General features: G+C 38.2%; 3 protein-coding genes across 3 annotated transcripts; all 3 read left to right on the forward strand.

The window, feature by feature from the left end:
* The first annotated feature begins 4,405 nt into the window (after positions 1-4,405).
* On the forward strand, positions 4,406-7,029 carry LOC132312538 (F-box protein At5g07610-like). The gene is given in 2 exon segments (XM_059810929.1): positions 4,406-6,276; positions 6,278-7,029. Coding segments are annotated over 2 exon segments (1,314 nt in total). The 5' UTR covers positions 4,406-5,547; the 3' UTR covers positions 6,863-7,029.
* Positions 7,030-7,213: 184 nt separating this feature from the next.
* Positions 7,214-8,478, forward strand: LOC132314492 (F-box protein At5g07610-like). Its single transcript, XM_059813353.1, has 2 exons — positions 7,214-7,222; positions 7,615-8,478. Exons 1-2 carry the CDS (start codon positions 7,214-7,216, stop codon positions 8,476-8,478), a joined length of 873 nt encoding a protein of 290 aa, XP_059669336.1.
* A 4,752-nt stretch (positions 8,479-13,230) lies between these two features.
* LOC132312539 (acid phosphatase 1-like) lies at positions 13,231-17,173 on the forward strand. Its single transcript, XM_059810930.1, has 3 exons — positions 13,231-13,918; positions 14,097-14,306; positions 16,857-17,173. Exons 1-3 carry the CDS (start codon positions 13,506-13,508, stop codon positions 17,032-17,034), a joined length of 801 nt encoding a protein of 266 aa, XP_059666913.1. The 5' UTR covers positions 13,231-13,505; the 3' UTR covers positions 17,035-17,173.
* Positions 17,174-17,383: the final 210 nt, after the last annotated feature.

A 17,383-nucleotide genomic window follows, 5' to 3' on the forward strand; every position in this document is an offset into this window, starting at 1 on the left:
GACGAGAGGCCGATTAGGTACTTCGGGGAGTCTCATGGCCATCTGCATCTTATTGAGATCTATTTCATGACTAGATTCGATGTTCATGAGATGAAGAGAGACTATTCAGAGTGGTTGGTTAAGTACCGCGTTGATCTCGAAGGCGTTGTGAGTGCATTTCCTGAGATGATTTTGAACCACCATGACCTAATGGACTTGGAAAGTTATGCATTTTCCATACTCTCACTCGTCAGGGGAGTGAGAGATGATGAGTCATTTTTGGTGCTGCACATACCTGGGAAGGTATTGCATTCCAACATTGTGGACAAGACATTGAAGAAGCTATGTGATGTTGGTCCTCGTTGCTGTCCAGCTGAGAATTTGGAGGTCAAGAGTTCTTTAAGATATGCAGGGTTTTGTGCTTTTGAATATATTGATTCCCAATTTTGTGTTTGACAATGTTTCTTGCTTTGACTCACTCGGGTCATGATTTAAGATGTTAAAATTGGAAACATGCCAGTTTTGATAGTGTGATTTTAGAAATGATGCTTTATTTCATGTTTGTATTGTGAATGTCTCAAAACCTCTTAGGTTAATCAAGTTTCATGCTTTATCTGTGTTACTACATTGTAAATCAACATATAAATTCATACACACACACACACACATATCAACACATATAAAGAGAAGGAGAGAGAGTGACCTGATCTTGACGTAGGGCTCAAAAAGCTCTACCAAGATGAAACAATCTAAGATTCGAATGCCGACCGACATGGAAGTGTTGGGGTTGAGTGAACCAATCATGTTGGTAGAGTGAGTTAAAAATTTGAGATGATTTGGTATTTAAAATCTTTGATTGAATTATGAGATTTAATTTGTTGATTTGGAGTGTTTGGAATTATAATGCAATTTCAATTCCAAAATTCTAATACATTGGTGCTAAACACACCCTAGGTTAATCAAGTTTCATTGATTCAAAAATTCCTAAGAACTTTTTATTGTGTAAGGTTTGAATTTTAATAATTCTTTGTGTTTAGACTTCACAGCCTCTAAAAATTAGATATGGAATAAGAGGGAAAATTGAAAACATGCAAGCATATTTTCTTTTTCTATTTTTAGAAACTCTAAAACAAAAACAATTGAAAACTAACAGATGAAAAATGATTTACAACCTAGTCAAGTCAACAACTCATTTTAATATGACTATATGAGAATTTAATACATACAAACAATCCATTATTTTATTTGTTTGATTTTTTTATGCCATGAGAGTGTTATACAAGTCGAGTCTAACTCTTAAACAAAAAAAATAGGGAGCTGTCACAGTGCTTTAACCAACAAAATGTAATGGTCATATCACTCACTATAGCATTCATTTCTATAACAACCAATTATTTATATAAACAATGCGACTCAAAGATAACCTATTTTTTATGAATGGACTTTTTAATGGGTTGAATCCTCACCAGTTGACCCTATCGAACTTGGCACAAACATCTCCAACCCCATAGAATGGGCCACATCTGGGCCCAACTACATGGACATTGGTTTATGCCCAACAAGCCCATCTTGGGTGATTAATCAACTTAACCGCCAGAAACAAATGGCTTTAACTTCATTCGGCCCAAAATCAACGCGACGTATCAAGTACAATCGACTGTTACTTTCATTGTCTTGTCTAGTTTACGTTTCTTCACACGCCACTCTTCTGCTCTCTCTCTCTCTCTCTCTCTCTCTCTCTCTTCCTCCTCCCCCCCCCCCCCCCAATAACGTTACGGTTTGTAAGGTTTGCATAGTCCCCATTTCAAGACCTCAGGAAAAAGCTGAAAAGTGAAACCCCACTAAGATTCTCTCATCTGTCGTCTGTAAATTGTTTTTGATTACTCCCAATTAGGGATTTATAGATCCCAAAATTCGAATTCTCACCTGCTTCCGAGACACAGAATCCCAATTCAAAGAATCGGAAGAAGAATTTCGATTACACTGTGTCAGTTGGAGATTCGCTGTCGAGACAAATAATTTGAGCCTATAGAAGACAATTCCACATGAATGTGCTGATTATGTGTGAAGGACTCTATCATGAGTCTTGCTTATAGAATTGACCTCGAAAGAGAGTCCAAGAGGCCAGATTTTATGCAAAGAGCTTGGAATTGAGTGGAGATGGGAAAGATGTATGGATATTTGATGTTGGTGTGACTCTGCTTTCGAATCTTCCGTATTATGCAGGGCATGGTTATAGGTAATATTCTTTAAATTTTCTCAAAAGTTGTGTTTGATTGAACTAATTATTCTTAAATTTGTTGATTTATTTATTTATTTTTTGTACTTTTAGTTTTGTGGACAATTTCATGCAATTGGGCTAATGTGTTTTCATGGAATTCGACTCTGAACTTTGGAATTGCTTGTTGTGAAAAAATGATTTGTTTAACTTTTAAGAAGCTTTGTGATTTTGCTCCAGGTCGTCTTGGTATCGAAATGCATATTTAGGTTTCAATACATTGAGTTTCTCTGCAGCATTCTACAGTTTTTCTTGATTAGTCATTTTAGTCGTCCGTTTTCATTGTATATGTTGTTTGTTGTTTCAGTTTGACATTGTTAGTATGTTTGTTTTATAAATTAAAACTTCTTTATAATGATGATGCTTTATTTTTAATCCTTGAATTAAATATAAACCATGATAGTCAATTTGTAGCTTTGGAGTGTATTCAATGTATGAAACTTTGCTGTCTAATGCTTTTTGGTGTTTTGTCTTGCACAATAGGTTTTATACAAGTAAAAGATAGAAACTTAACAGCGACGAAGACCGATGAAAAAAGTATCCTAATGTAATTCAATACTCTGTGGTCAACATTCGACAATGCACAACAATCTTTGAAACAAGAGCGCACATACATAGATACACACTTAAAAAAGAGGGTGTTCTGCACAAACACAAGCCACTTCTGATTCACTTGCCTGTTCAAGATCACAAATCACACATCTAGATCTGATACAAACATGTTATCCGTCAAAACAAGTCCAACTGCCAATGTCTCCAAGTACCTCAGGCCACAGCACCCATCACCAGCAGATGAAGTTGCCTCCAATGATGACCTCTTAGTCGAAATCCTAATACATCGACCTGTAAAATCACTCCTCCGACTCAAATCCGTGTCCAAACGTTGGCTTTCTCTCATCACCAGCCCCCACTTGGCTCACCGATACCCTCACCCTTGCACCCCCTCCGGCCTGTTCTTGCGCCCACTCTGTGGCCACCTATTATTCGACCACCACATTCATGAAGTTGAATTCATCCCTATCAACTACCATGAAAATCTAACTGATGGCCCCTTTAGAGATCTTACTTATTTTCCTGGTCTATCAGGTGTGATAAGAATTTTAAATTCTAGCAATGGACTATTTTGTTGTTCTAGCTCTGCTAGAGTTGATTGTTAAAAAAACTATCACATCTACAATCCTACTACCAAGCAGTTCATTATGCTTCCTGAACCTGGTCAGAATGTTCAAATGAAAACTTTTGTTCATAGGTATATTAATGGTTTGAGTTTAGCTTTTGATCCTTCCAAATCACCTCACTACAAAGTTGTTTGTGTTTGGAGCACTATTTTGTTGTTTCGTCAACATTTTCAGATTGAGATTTACTCATCTGAGACCAGACGTTGGAGAAAATCTGGTGGGCGTTTCACTGGAACTCATACACATTTTCATTGTGGGGTCTATTGGAATGGTGCAGTTAACTGGATTAGCCCATGGGAGGACTGGTTGTGTTTCAATGTCCATCACAAGCGACTCAGAATAATGCCGATGCTACCCATTCGTGAGGGACGGTATAAGCGGCCCTTCAGGCACTTCGGGGAGTCTCATGACCATCTACATCTTATTGAGATCTATTTCATGACTCAATTCGATGTTTATGAGATGAACAGAGACTACTCGGAGTGGTTTGTTAAGTACCGCGTTGATCTTGAAGGCGTTGTGAGTGCATTTCCTGAGATGGTTTTGAACCACCTTGACCCAATGGACTCGGAAAGTTATGCATTTTCCGTACTTTCTCTTGTCAGGGGAGAGAGTGATGAAGAGTCATTTTTGGTGCTGAACATACCTGGGAAGGTCTTACAGTACAACATTGTGGACAAGACATTCAAGAAGCTATGTGATGTTGGTTCAAGTTGCAGTCCAGCTGAGAACTTGATGGTCAATAGTTCTTTAAGATATGCATGGTTTTATGCTTATCAATACATTGAGTCGCTCTTTTGGTTTTGACAATGTTTCTTGCTTGGACTCACTCGTGTCATGATTAAATATGTTAAAATTATAAAAATTTCAATTTTAATTGTGTGATTTTAGAAATGATAGATTCATTTCATATTTGTATTGTGAATGTCTCAAAACCACTTGGTTAATCATGCTTTACCATTTGCTCTGTCTCAAATTCCCATTATTAATTATTTAAGGTAAGAACTTCAATGAACTATGTTGATCATAAATAGATTAAAATTATTTATTGCTTCCTGTGTTAAATGAGTCTCAACAATTACTAACTTGAGCTATTGAATTTGCGAACTTACACATTAGGGTGTTCTGAAAACTTTTATTGATCTCCAACTCGAACTTATTGACTTGCTTCACGTTAAACTTGACTAAACGAGGCAAACAAAACAGAATTGAGCTTCCAAAAACTTAATTAAGCCATGCTCTAATGTTAATTTTTTGATTGGGCTTGCACAATTCAAGTTTAAATCAACGCGGAGTTTGTATGTGTCAAGTATTACTCGATCTTCATTGTCCTCTCTATTTTACTTTTCTTCACACGCCACTCTTCTTCTTTCTCCTTTCTCTCTGGTCAAAAACGTTACTGGTTGTAGGGTTTTTTTATCCACAATTAGAAATGCATTGTCCCCATTTCAAGACCTCGGAAAAAAGCGAAACGCCACCACGCAACTCTTTGGATTCTCTCATCTTTCGTCTGTAAATTGTGTTTGATTTCTCCGATTTAGAGATTTATGGATCCCAAAATTCGAACTCTCACCTGCTTCCGAGATCTTTGATCCTCGAATACATTGTACCGGTAGGAGATTCGCTGTTGAGACAAACAATTTGAGCCCTTGGAAGACAATTCTACAGGAATGTGCTGATTAAGTGAAAGACGATTATGTGAAATACTACATGACGAGTCCTGCTTATAGAGTCGACCTCAAAAGGGTGTCCAAATATACATACATCTGTCGGTTTATTGCTTTGGCTAATATTCAGTGTTGGTTGATGAGCAAGTCATACGAAGCTTGAAGATTTTTGTTGTTGTTTTGTCTCGCACAATAGGTTTTATACGAGTAAAAGATTGAAGCTTCCTAGTGTGAAAAAGGATGAGAAAAGTATTCTAATGTAAAATTCAATACTTTGTGGTCAACAGTCAACAATGTACAACAATCTTTGAAATAATCACACACATAAACATAGAGGAAGTCTTCATATACACTACAAAAGAGGGTTTTTTTCCACAAACACAGACCACCTCTGTTTCACTTGCCTGTTCAAGATCACAAATCACACAACCAAATCTGTGCAAACATGTTATCCTTCAAAACGAGTCCAACTGCCAATGTCTCCAACACCCTCAGGCCACAACACCCATCACCAGCAGATGAAGTTGCCTCCAATGATGACCTCTTAGTCGAAATCCTAATACATCTACCTGCAAAATCACTCCTCCGATTTAAATCCGTGTCCAAACGCTGGCTCTCTCTCATCACAAGCCCCCACTTGTCTCGCCGTCGATACCCTCACCCTTGCGCCCACTCTGGTCTGTTCTTAGCGCCATTCTGTGCAAGCTCGCTTCGCCGCCTAGACCTTCATCCTTGCACCTGCTCTGGCCTACCCCCACACCCATTCAACCACCACATCCCCGAGGTCGAATTCATCCCTATCCACAACCATGAAAATCCAACTGATTCCCCCTATAGAGCACTTACTTGTTTTACAGGCCTATCAGGTGTAAGAATTTTAGATTCTTGCAATGTATTAATATGTTGTGCTAGCCCTTCTAGTGTTGTGTGTGAAGAAAACTATCATGTCTACAATCCTACTACCAAGCAGTTCATTATGCTTCCTGAACCCGGTCAGGGTGTTCTAAAGAACATGTATGGCATGACTTTAGCTTTTGATCCTTCAAAATCACCTCACTACAAAGTAGTATGTGTTTGGAGCACTTTTTTGTTGAATCATGAGCAATTTCAGATTGAGATTTACTCATCTGAGACCAAATGTTGGAGAAAATCTGGTGACCTTTTCACTGCAGATGATATAAGCTTTCATGGTGGGGGTCTATTGGAATGGTGCAATTAATTGGCTTAGCTCTTGGGGGGACTCATTGTATTTCAATGTCGATGACGATCGACTCAGAGCAATGTCGATGCTACCTGTTCCAGATGGACGGTATGAGCGGCCGTGTGGGTATTTTGGGGAGTCTCATGACCATCTGCTTCTTATTGAGATCTCTTTCATGACTCAATTCCACGTTTATGAGATGAATAGAGACTACTGGGGGTGGTTTGTTAAGTACCGCATCGATCTTGAAGGCGTTGCGAGTTCATTTCCTGAGATGATTTTGAACCACCATGACCTAACGGACTTGGAAAGTTATGCATTTTCCATACTCTCTCTTGTCAGGGGAGTGAGAGACGAGGAGTCATTTTTGGTGCCGCACATACCTGGGAAGGTCTTGCGTTACAACATTGTGGACAAGACATTCAAGAAGCTATGTGATGTTGGTTCTTTTTGCTGCCCAGATGAGAATTTGGAGGTCAAGAGTTCTTTAAGATATGCATGGTATTATGCTTATCAATATATTGAGTCCCTCTGGTGTTTGACAATGTTTCTTGCTTAAAATCAGATGGACTCTCTCTCTCTCTTGTGTCATAATTAAATATGTTAAAATTAGAAACCATGTCAGTGTTGGTAGTGTGATTTTTAGAAATTATGTTCCATTTCATATTTGTATTCTGAATGTCTCAAAACCACTTAGGTTAATCAAGTTTCATGCTTTATCCATTACTACTAGCATTACAAATCAAAATATAAATTCATATATATACATATATATAAAGAGAAGAAGAGAGACCTGTTGACTTAGGGGTGGAAGGGCTTGATTGAGATTGAAACATGACATGTATATGTTGTTTGTTGTTTCAGTTTGACATTGTTACCATGTTTGTTTTATAATTAAAACTTCATTATAATGGTGAAGGTGTTTTTTTTCAATTCTTGGATTAAATATTTACCCAAGACAGTCAGTTTATTGCTTTGGCGAATATTCAGCGTTAGTTGATGAGCAAGTCATAAGAAGCTTTGCTGTCTAATTTTTGTTGTTGTTTTGTCTTGCAAAATAGGTAAAAGATTGAAACTTCTTTAGTGTGAGAAAGGATGAGAAAAGTATTCTAATGTAAGATTCAATACTTTGTGGTCAACATTCAACAATGTACAGCAATCTTTGAAATAGTCACACACATATGCACAGAGGAAGACTACATAAACACTACAAAAGAGGAAACACAAACCACCTCTGTTTAACAAATCACACAACCATATCTGTACAAACACGTTACCCTTAAAAACGAGTCCAACTGCCAATGTCTCCAGCACCCATCACCAGCAGATGAAGTTGCCTCCAATGATGACCTCTTAGTCGAAATCCTAATACATCCGCCTACAAAATCACTCCTCCGATTCAAATCCGTGTCTAAACGCTGGCTCGCTCTCATCACAAGCCCCCACTTGTCTCACCGTCGATACCCTCACCCTTGCGCCCCCTCTGGTCTGTTCTTGCTGCCACTTTGTGGCAGCTCGCTTCGCCACCTAGACCTTCATCCTTGCACCTGCTCTGGCCTACCCCCACACCCATTCAACCACCACATCCCTGAAGTCGAACTCATCCTCAGCGACAGCCATGAAAATCTAACTGATTCCCCCTTTAGAGCTCTTACTTGTTTTCCAGGCCTATTGGGTGTAAGAATTTTAGATTCTTGCAATGGACTAATATGTTGTTCTTGTGTTGTGTGTGAGGAAGACTACAATCCTACTACCAAGCAGTTCATTACGCTTCCCGAACCCGGTCAGGGTGTTCGAAGGAACTTTGATGGCTTGAGTTTAGCTTTTGATCCTTCAAAATCACCTCACTACAAAGTAGTATGTGTTTGGAGCATTGTTTTGTTGAATCATGAGCATTTTCAGATTGAGATTTACTCATCTGAGACCAAATTTTGGAGAAAATCTGGTGAGCTTTTCACTGCATATGATACAAATTTTCATGGTGGGGTCTATTGGAATGGTGCAATTAATTGGGTTAGCTTTTCGGGGGACTCATTGTATTTCAATGTCGATAACGATCGGCTCAGAACAATGGCAATGCTACCCATTCGCGACGGACAGTACGAGCGGCCGTTTAGGTACTTCAGGGAGTCTCATGACCATCTGCATTTTATTGAGATCTATTTCATGACTTAATTCGATGTTCATGAGATGAAGAGAGACTACTCGAAGTGGTTTGTTAAGTACCGTGTTGATCTTGAAGGCGTTGTGAGTGCATTTCCTGAGATGATTTTGAACCACATTGACCTAATGGACTTGGAAAGTTACGCATTTTCCATACTCTCTCTTGTTAGGGGAGAGAGTGATGATGAGTCATTTTTTTTTTTTTTTTTGGATAAGTAAGAAATTAATAAAAAGTGCTCAAAAGGGGAGCGCATCCCAAGGGAACAAAAAGGGGCCAAAACAGCCATTACACTTTTAAAGAGGCCAAAAAGTCAACTATTTTATCTAAAGATCTATAATCTCTACTTGAGACCCAACAAAAAAGAGTGGAAATAATAGAGAACTTAAGAAAAAAAATAGGCCTCTTCTTCCCCTCAAAATATCTCTTATTCCTCTTAAGCCAAATACACCACCACACACAAAGAGGAGTAGCCCTCCAAGCATAACGAACATAGCCCCCCACAAAATACCCTCTCCAAGCCTCGACCAACTCTCTGGCGGAGTGAGGCATGACCCATTGGAACCCAAACAAGCCAAGCATCAAATCCCAACAATCCTTGGCCATGGGGCAATGCAAAAGAAGATGGTCCACTGTCTCCTCGTCCCTAGGACACATGTAGCACCGATTGACCACCACCTGATTTTTCCTTTTTAAATTATCCTAAGTTAAAATTTTGCTCAACACAGAAGTCCACGAAAAGAAGGCCACTTTGAGAGGAGCCTTAGAACGCCAAACCGACTTCTACGAGAAGGGCCTTCCAGGCTCCACAGAAAGACACCTGAAGAAGGACCGCACATCAAAACAACCCTGAGCACTGGGAGCCCAAATCCAACCATCAGACTCACCAACCGTGACTCCCTGCTGATACAATAACTCCAATAGACGAATGGCATCCTCAACATCCCAATCCTGAAAGAGACGCCTGAACCGAACATCCTACACCAGTCTCCCGCTATCAAGATGGTAATAGTCAACTATCATAGCTTGCTTATTCGAAGCAATTCTAAACAGCCGTGGAAAAGCGAGAGGAAGAGAAATATCTCCACACCAAACATCCTCCCAGAAACTGATTCTCCCTCCATCCATGAATCTAAAACGGACATTTAAGGATAAATCAAACCAACCCTTCCGAATGCACTTCCAGATCGCCACACCCCTCGGACCACGCACCTCAAGAGAACACCACCCTCCTCTGCTCTCCCCAAACCTACTAGCAACAACCCTCTTCCAAAGTCAATGCCTTTCAACTCTAAACCTCCGCAACCATTTTCCAAGGAGAGCTTTATTGAAAGGCACCAATCTATGAAGCCCCAACCCACCATTACGAATAGGCTTGTAAAACATGCTCCCACCGAACCAAATGAAACTTAAACTCTTCCCCTCTGCCCCCCCCCCCCCCCCCCCCCCCCCCCACACCCCACAGATAATTACGCTGCAAGCGCTCAATTCTCTCAGCCACAAAGATAGGAATCTGGAAAAGCAAAATAAAATAAGTAGGAAGGCAAGAGAGGGTACTCTTAATTAGAGTGACCCACCCTCCCTTGGAAAAATACTGTTTCTTCCAGCCCGCAATCCTCTCAAATCTATCCACAACTGGATCCCAAACTCCCACACATCTCGAAGAATCTCCTAGAGGCAAACCTAAATAAGAGATAGGAAAAGAGCCAGTGCGACAACCAAGAATACTAGCAAACAAGCCGATCTCAGGAACCTCCCCAACTGGCACCAAAACACTTTTGCCAACATTCACCTTCAGGCCGGAAACTACTTGGAACCAGATCAAGACACATCTCAAATACCTGAGCTGGGACTCCTCCGCATCACACAACACGAGCGTATCATCAGCAAACATCAAGTGAGAGATCTCTAACTGGCTAGCAGCATCTCTACCCACCTGGAACCCTCTCAAAAAGCCCAACTCAACAGCCCTCCTCATCAACTTACTCAGAGCCTCCATCTTAAAGAGGAACAAGAATGGGGAAAGTGGGTCACCCTGCCTCAAGCCCCTCGAACTGGAGAAAAAACAGGTCGGAGCTCCATTCACAAGAATTGAGAACCGAGCACTGGAGATACAAAAATGAATCCATTTCTTCCATCTCACTCCAAACCCCATCCTCTCCAATAAATAGAGAAGGAAACTCCAACTCACATGGTTATACGCCTTCTCAATATCCAGTTTACATTGAACACCTGGAACCCCACTACTCAATCTGGAGTCCACACACTTACTAGTAATAAGAACTGAGTCAAGAATCTGAAGACTTCCCACAAAAGCATTCTGAGAATTAGAAATCACACCATCCATCACTTTCTTCAAACGAAGAGCAAGGACTTTGGCAATCAACTTGTAAATGCATCTTACTAAACTGATAGGGCGAAAATCCCGGACATCCAAAGCCTCCTCTTCTTAGGGATGAGAGCAACAAAGGTGGCATTCAAGCTCTTCTCAAAAGACCCCTGGGTATGGAAAGCTTGAAAAGTGCCCATCACCTCCCCTTGAACCACCTCCCAGCACTCCAGAAGGAAAGACATGGTAAACCCATCAGGACCTGGGGCTTTATCCCCGTTATAGCTCTTCAAAGCAGACAAGACTTCCTCTTTAGAAAAAGGCTCTTCCAAGCCCGCACACTCCTCGCAAGAAATGGTGTCGAACTGAAGCCCCTCAAGCAGAGGTCTCCACGTAGCAACCTCTGTGAACAACTCCGCGTAGTACTCAGCAATACCTTTGGCGTTGCACATACCTGGGAAGATCTTGCATTTCAACATTGTGGACAAGACATTCATGAAGCTATGTGATGTTGGTTTTCGTTGCTGTCCAGCTGAGAATTTGAAGGTCAAGAGTTCTTTAAGATATGCATGGTTTGATGCTTTTCAATATATTGAGTCCCTCTTTTGTGTTTGAAAATGTTTCCTTTTTTGGACTCACTCAGTCACTCATGTCATGATTTCGTTCTCCAACCGATACATATCAACACACACATATATAGAGAGGAGAAAAGAGAAAGACCCGAACTTGACCTAGCTTCGCAAGGTTCGACTGAGATGGAACAATCTAAGGTCCTGACGTTGGTTGACATGGAAATGTTGGTGTCGAATGAGCCATCGAGAAGTATCAATCGTGTTAGTCAAGTGATCAATGGAGATCAAGAGATATCAACGATGGAGAGAGAAGGGTTTTGTATCGGATTAAAAATCTGATATGATTTGATATTTGAAATCTCTTATTGAATAGTAGGATTTAGTTTGTTAATTTGGGGTGTTTAGGATTATAATTTGTAATAGTTAAATAGTGTTGAAATCTCTGATTGAATCGTAGGATTTAGTTTGTTAATTTGGGGTGTTTGGGATTATGATTTGTAATATTTAAATAGTGTATTTGAGTTTCTAATTCTAATTTCAAAACTTCAATATACCTACCTTAAGTTAATCAAGTTTATGCTTTATCCAATACTCTGAACCAAAAATTCCTATTTTTTATTATGAAAGGTATGAACTTTAATGAACGAATTTGATTGTGAATAGATTAAAATTGACTCATTGTTTCATTTAATAAAAGAGTCTCAACAATTACTAACTCGAGCTGTGAAGTTCGTGAACTTTTTTTTTTTTTAGTTAAAGTAGTTCGTGAACTTACTAATTAGGATTTGCAACAAAATTTTATCGATCCCCAACTCAAACTTATTAATTTGCTTGACATTAAGTTTTGAAAAAATATTTTACTTCAGAAAAGATTTTACTTGATTTTGGATTTATCAAAAAAAAAATTTGAATTTTTTATTTTTTTATTTTTATCTTCAAACAAGGAGCCTAGATTAAAAATAAACCCAAGATATCAAATTATAGCTTTGGCTAATATTCAATGTTAGTTAATGAGAGTATGGGAAAAGAAAGAAAATTGAAAACATGCTGCAAATATTTTGTTTTGCTATTTTTAGAAACTCTAAAAGCAAAAACAAATGAAAACTAATGATTGAACCTGTTTTTGTTAAAAAAAAATCCTATTTTCTTAACTCCTTTGGAAGTGAAAGTGAAGTAAAACAATAGAGCTCTTTTGCGGTAGACTGCATAGCAATCTTTGAATAAAAAGAGAGAAGAGGTAATGGTTAGAGAGTTAGGTGTTAGTAGGAATTAAGGGGAAAGGGATTCAAACCTAGCAGTATAGGATGGTGGAATTAGAGGTCTGCATCTTTATCATTTGGGCAACACCATTACACGGTCACATCTCTGCCACTATGCATTAACCGACTCAAATTTTATTTTGTACGCATTTTTATTTTTGACTATCCCAAAATAATTGTCCAATTCATGAAGTTATAAAAGCAATGACGGATCTACCGTAGAAGGGATATATTTAAAAATTCATTGCTTACTATCATAATAATAATATAAAAAAAAATGAAAAAGTAAGGACTTTTTGTGGGAAGGAAAGAGTATAAACAATACAAACCAAAATTAATGGGTAAAGTATAACTGGGTTGGTGTCCCCAATAAATTAATGGGTTGAGCAAGTCTTCACCAGCGGACCATGCCTAAATTGCAATTTGGCACAACTGGGCCCTAGAATGGGCCACATCTGGGCCAAACAACATGGACATGGGGTTATAGATTATACCTAAGAAGCCCATCTAAGGTGATCAACCGACTTAACGGCCAGAAACAAATGGCTTAACTTCATTGGGCCCAAATTTAACGCGTTGTTAACTGTTACTATCGTCATTGACTGTTTTACTTTTCCTCACACGGCACTCTTCTTCTCTCTCATCTGCAAAAACGTTACTGTTTCTAGGGTTTTTCTTATCGGCAACAAGAAAAGCATTGTCCCCATTTCAAGACCTCTGAAAAAGGCGAAAACCCACTACGCATTTCTTCAGATTCTCTTATCTATTCTCTGTAAATACATACCATACAAGTGTATATATACACCTATACACATAATATACATATACGAGTTGTGAATTCTTTTTGATTTCTTTGAAGTAGAGATTTTGTAGATCCCAACATGATGTTTCTCAGGGTTTTCCTTATCTTGTCTCTGTTTTCGATCGGTTTTTCTCACGAAAATTCGAACTCTCACCTGCTTCCGAGACCTTTGATCCTCGAATACACTGAAAACGTAGAAACCCAATTCAGAGAATCGGAAGAAGAAATTCGGTTGCACTGTACCAGTTGGAGATTCGCTGTTGAGACGAATAATTTGAGCCCGTGGAAGACAATCCCACAGGAATGTGCTGATTATGTGAAGGACTATGTGACGAGTCGTGCTTATAGAATTGACCTGGAAAGGGTCTCCAAAGAGGCCGGAGATTACGCGAAGAGCTTGGAATTGAGTGGAGATGGGAAAGATGTATGGATATTTGATATTGATGAGACTCTGCTTTCGAATCTTCCGTATTATGCAGATCATGGTTTTGGGTAAGATTTTCTTTAAATTACGCTTAAATTTGATGAAGGAAATTGGACCTCTAGTTTTTCGGTCAATTCCATGCAATTCGGCTAATGAGTTTTCATGGAATTCAATTCTGGATTTTGGAATTGCTTGTTGTGAGAAATTGATTTGCTTCTCATATGGATTGTTGGTGTGAAATTGTAGGCTGGAGGTTTTTGATAGTGTGGAGTTCGATAAATGGGTTGAGAAGGGTGTGGCACCAGCTATCGGGTCGAGTTTGAAGCTTTATGAAGAGGTTTTGAAGCTGGGATTTAAAGTTTTCTTGCTGACTGGGCGCAGTGAGAGGCATAGAAGTGTGACTGTTGAGAATTTGATAAATGCAGGATTTCGGGATTGGGACAAGCTTATATTGAGGTGAGTGTGTATATATATATATATATATATAGGCTAATTTAGTGCAGATAGGGTTTTAATTTTGTGGCATCTATTTGTCTAATATATGTCTTTTGTTTTGCTTTTTGGAAAATTGACATTTTTCTGTTATTAGCTTTGGCCATAGTTCAAGCTTTGGTCGTGGGTTTAAAAAATTATATATTTTTAGGTGAATTGAAGATCTGTCAAGTATCAGCGATTTCAGTTGAATTTATATATTGAAAACATGAAGACCCAATATAGATATATTTTTATAAATGAGGATGTGTAATGCAACCCCTAAAATTCTCTATGTAATTACTTGCTCTACATCTTATTTGGTTAAACTTTATTCAACTATATATTTCCAAGAATTACTGATAATTAAGACCTATTACTGTTATTATAATCGACAAGGATTTGAGTATGCATTAGAGGCAAAGCGATGGACAATTGTGGAAGTGCATGTCCAGAGAACCTTAAAGTTAGTTATCAAAAAAGAAACTTAGAAAGATTTAGGAGCATGCCAAATCCCAGGGTCACATGGGTTTGAGTGCACACCAGGGGCAGGTGTGTTCCTGTGTTATAGGGTTGCAAATAGTCCAATCTCCAAACCTTGAGATACGGTGTCACAATGATACTTTTGCTTCACCTCTAAATTAGGATTAAACGTGGTTTCTACATCAATAATGCTTGTTTGATGTTTGCTTTTGTATTATATTGAAATATAATAGAGGATCATGTTGAGAAGTTATTATTTATTTATTTATTTTTGCACAGAAGTTATTTAGGTAACTCTCATCTGACTAGCAATCTGTGCTTCGTTTCCAAATACATGTCATGCTAATCATAGTTATCCCACAAAACGTAATTCTAAAATAATAAATAAAAAAACTGAAGGCATATGATCAACCCGTTTAAATGGAAAATGGAGGTTTATGTTAGGATTTTATTGGGAACACTTCTTTGGTTTCTCTAAGCTGCCAGATCGGTATCTCTCATTTTGACTGTCATTTAAAAACTTAATTAGGCCTTGGGAATTGGGTACAAGAAAAATATTCATTGCTGTGGAAGCTAATTTGGCTTTATATTTCATAATTTTCATTCGTTAATGATAATCCTTAAAGAGGAGCTCAACTTTTTTGAATTTTGCAATGGAACTCATATGCATGTTAGTTTGGTCTAGTTTGTTCCTTTCTGCAAGGTATACATGGTAGATCAAGGATCTTTATTATTATTTTATTTTATTTTATTTTATATTTTATTTTTATTTTTACTTTATGTATTCGCATTCATAGCTCCTGAAACTGATTCTCCATCTCCAGCACCCTTATCCATGACACCGTATAAGTCTCTATCCTTACTTTCCTCTCTATCAGCTAGTTTATATATGCTTTCCAATATTTTTTTTCCCCGGTAAATATATATGCTTTCCAATATTAATTTTCTTTCAATGAAAAATAAAGACTGTCATGCACTTGAATTTCATTCATTCCTCTCTGGGTTTTGCTTCCACACCTGGATTAACTCTCTCTACTACCTAGCAAAGGTTTCAGTTCAGAAAGGAAGCTTTATACTTTCACTGGTCTGTTGAATTGATGAGTTTCATGAATAAGTGGTTATTTGAATTGGCTTGATCATGATTTTTTCAAGTACAAAAGAGTGTTATTTATGAAAAGGTTTGTACCCTTTGGCGTGTACCTGTGAAAGAGAATATTTATATCATCTGAGAGATTGTTTTCCTTTCAGTTCTTTTTGAAAAGGCACTTTCTTTTTACAAGTTGCTTCTCATGAAGAGACATTTTACCCTTTAATATGCTTTAGAGATATAAATTATCCTTCTCTGGTTATTTTGTGCATGATAATTGCTGGACGTATCCCAGTATATCCTAAAAACCAATACTAGCATGTTTTCCTTTTCAAAATTGAATGCCAGATGATGATCTAAAGTAGATTAGATCTAATCTGTTTATTCTTTGATTAAAATTGGTATAATGATCAATTTGAATCTGATATATATACGGCCTTACCTAGTAGGTCCTAACATTAATATTTCTAAGAACATTTGATAAAAGGATCTTGTAACACAGTACTGGCATCATCTTCTTAAGATGGTTAGCCAATGAGCATCATATCAGGAAATTTACAGCTCAAAATATCATCTGACTAGTTGCATTGTCTTTGCAAAGTATTATTCCTGTTTTATTGGATGCCATAAGGTATCTGTTTCCATTTTCTTGAATGAGTGCCTACTTTTCCCCTTAAATAAATGCAATTGTCACCATTTTCAATTAGTTTTCCATGTGAGCTTGTCACATGTTTTCTGTCCTCTGAGGGCCCAGATTAATGATAGACTGATAGTGTCTACAACATTCAACCCTCGAAATTTGAATGATTGAGCTAAACGCAAAATTTTATGGACTCTTTGGCCTTTCAACTCAAGATATTTTTATGCTTTATATTCTACTAATAGAGATAATTAACTGAAGACTTGTTGCATTTTTGCTGGTGTAAGAGCCTATAACTGAATTTTGAGCCTCTCAAACTGTGCAGAGCCTTGGAGGACCATGTGAAATCAGCAACGAATTTCAAGTCAGAGAAGAGAAGTGAGATGGTAGAAGAGGGACATCGGATTCTGGGGAACTCTGGAGACCAGTGGAGCGATCTATTAGGATACTCAATGTCCAGGCGCTCATTCAAGCTTCCAAATCCCATGTATTACATTCCCTAATTGAACAGACTTTGACATTTCCAATTAAACAAATAAATGTGCTGGCAAAATTGACAGGCCAGTGATTCTTGTCGGTGTTTGTATTCAGACTAAAGATTTCTATACTGAAATAATTGATTATACCGTATTTCCATTTTAAGTTTACAATGTATTATTATGCCTCTCTCTCTCTCACACACACACACACACACACACAGAAACAGTGGCCTCACCAAATACTCGATTTATATAGTGACTAGGTATCTTAGATATCCCAATGGTTTTGAGTTTGAAGAAAATTATGTTCATTATGTTCCTCTCTTTCTCAAATAGATACACTGTGGGTGAATTCATTAACCTCATTGTCTCC

Source organism: Cornus florida, unplaced genomic scaffold (genome assembly GCF_030987335.1).
Source record: "Cornus florida cultivar Cherokee Brave unplaced genomic scaffold, ASM3098733v1 CherokeeBrave_3.0.0_Hap2_Chr06, whole genome shotgun sequence".
Lineage (NCBI taxonomy): Eukaryota > Viridiplantae > Streptophyta > Magnoliopsida > Cornales > Cornaceae > Cornus > Cornus florida.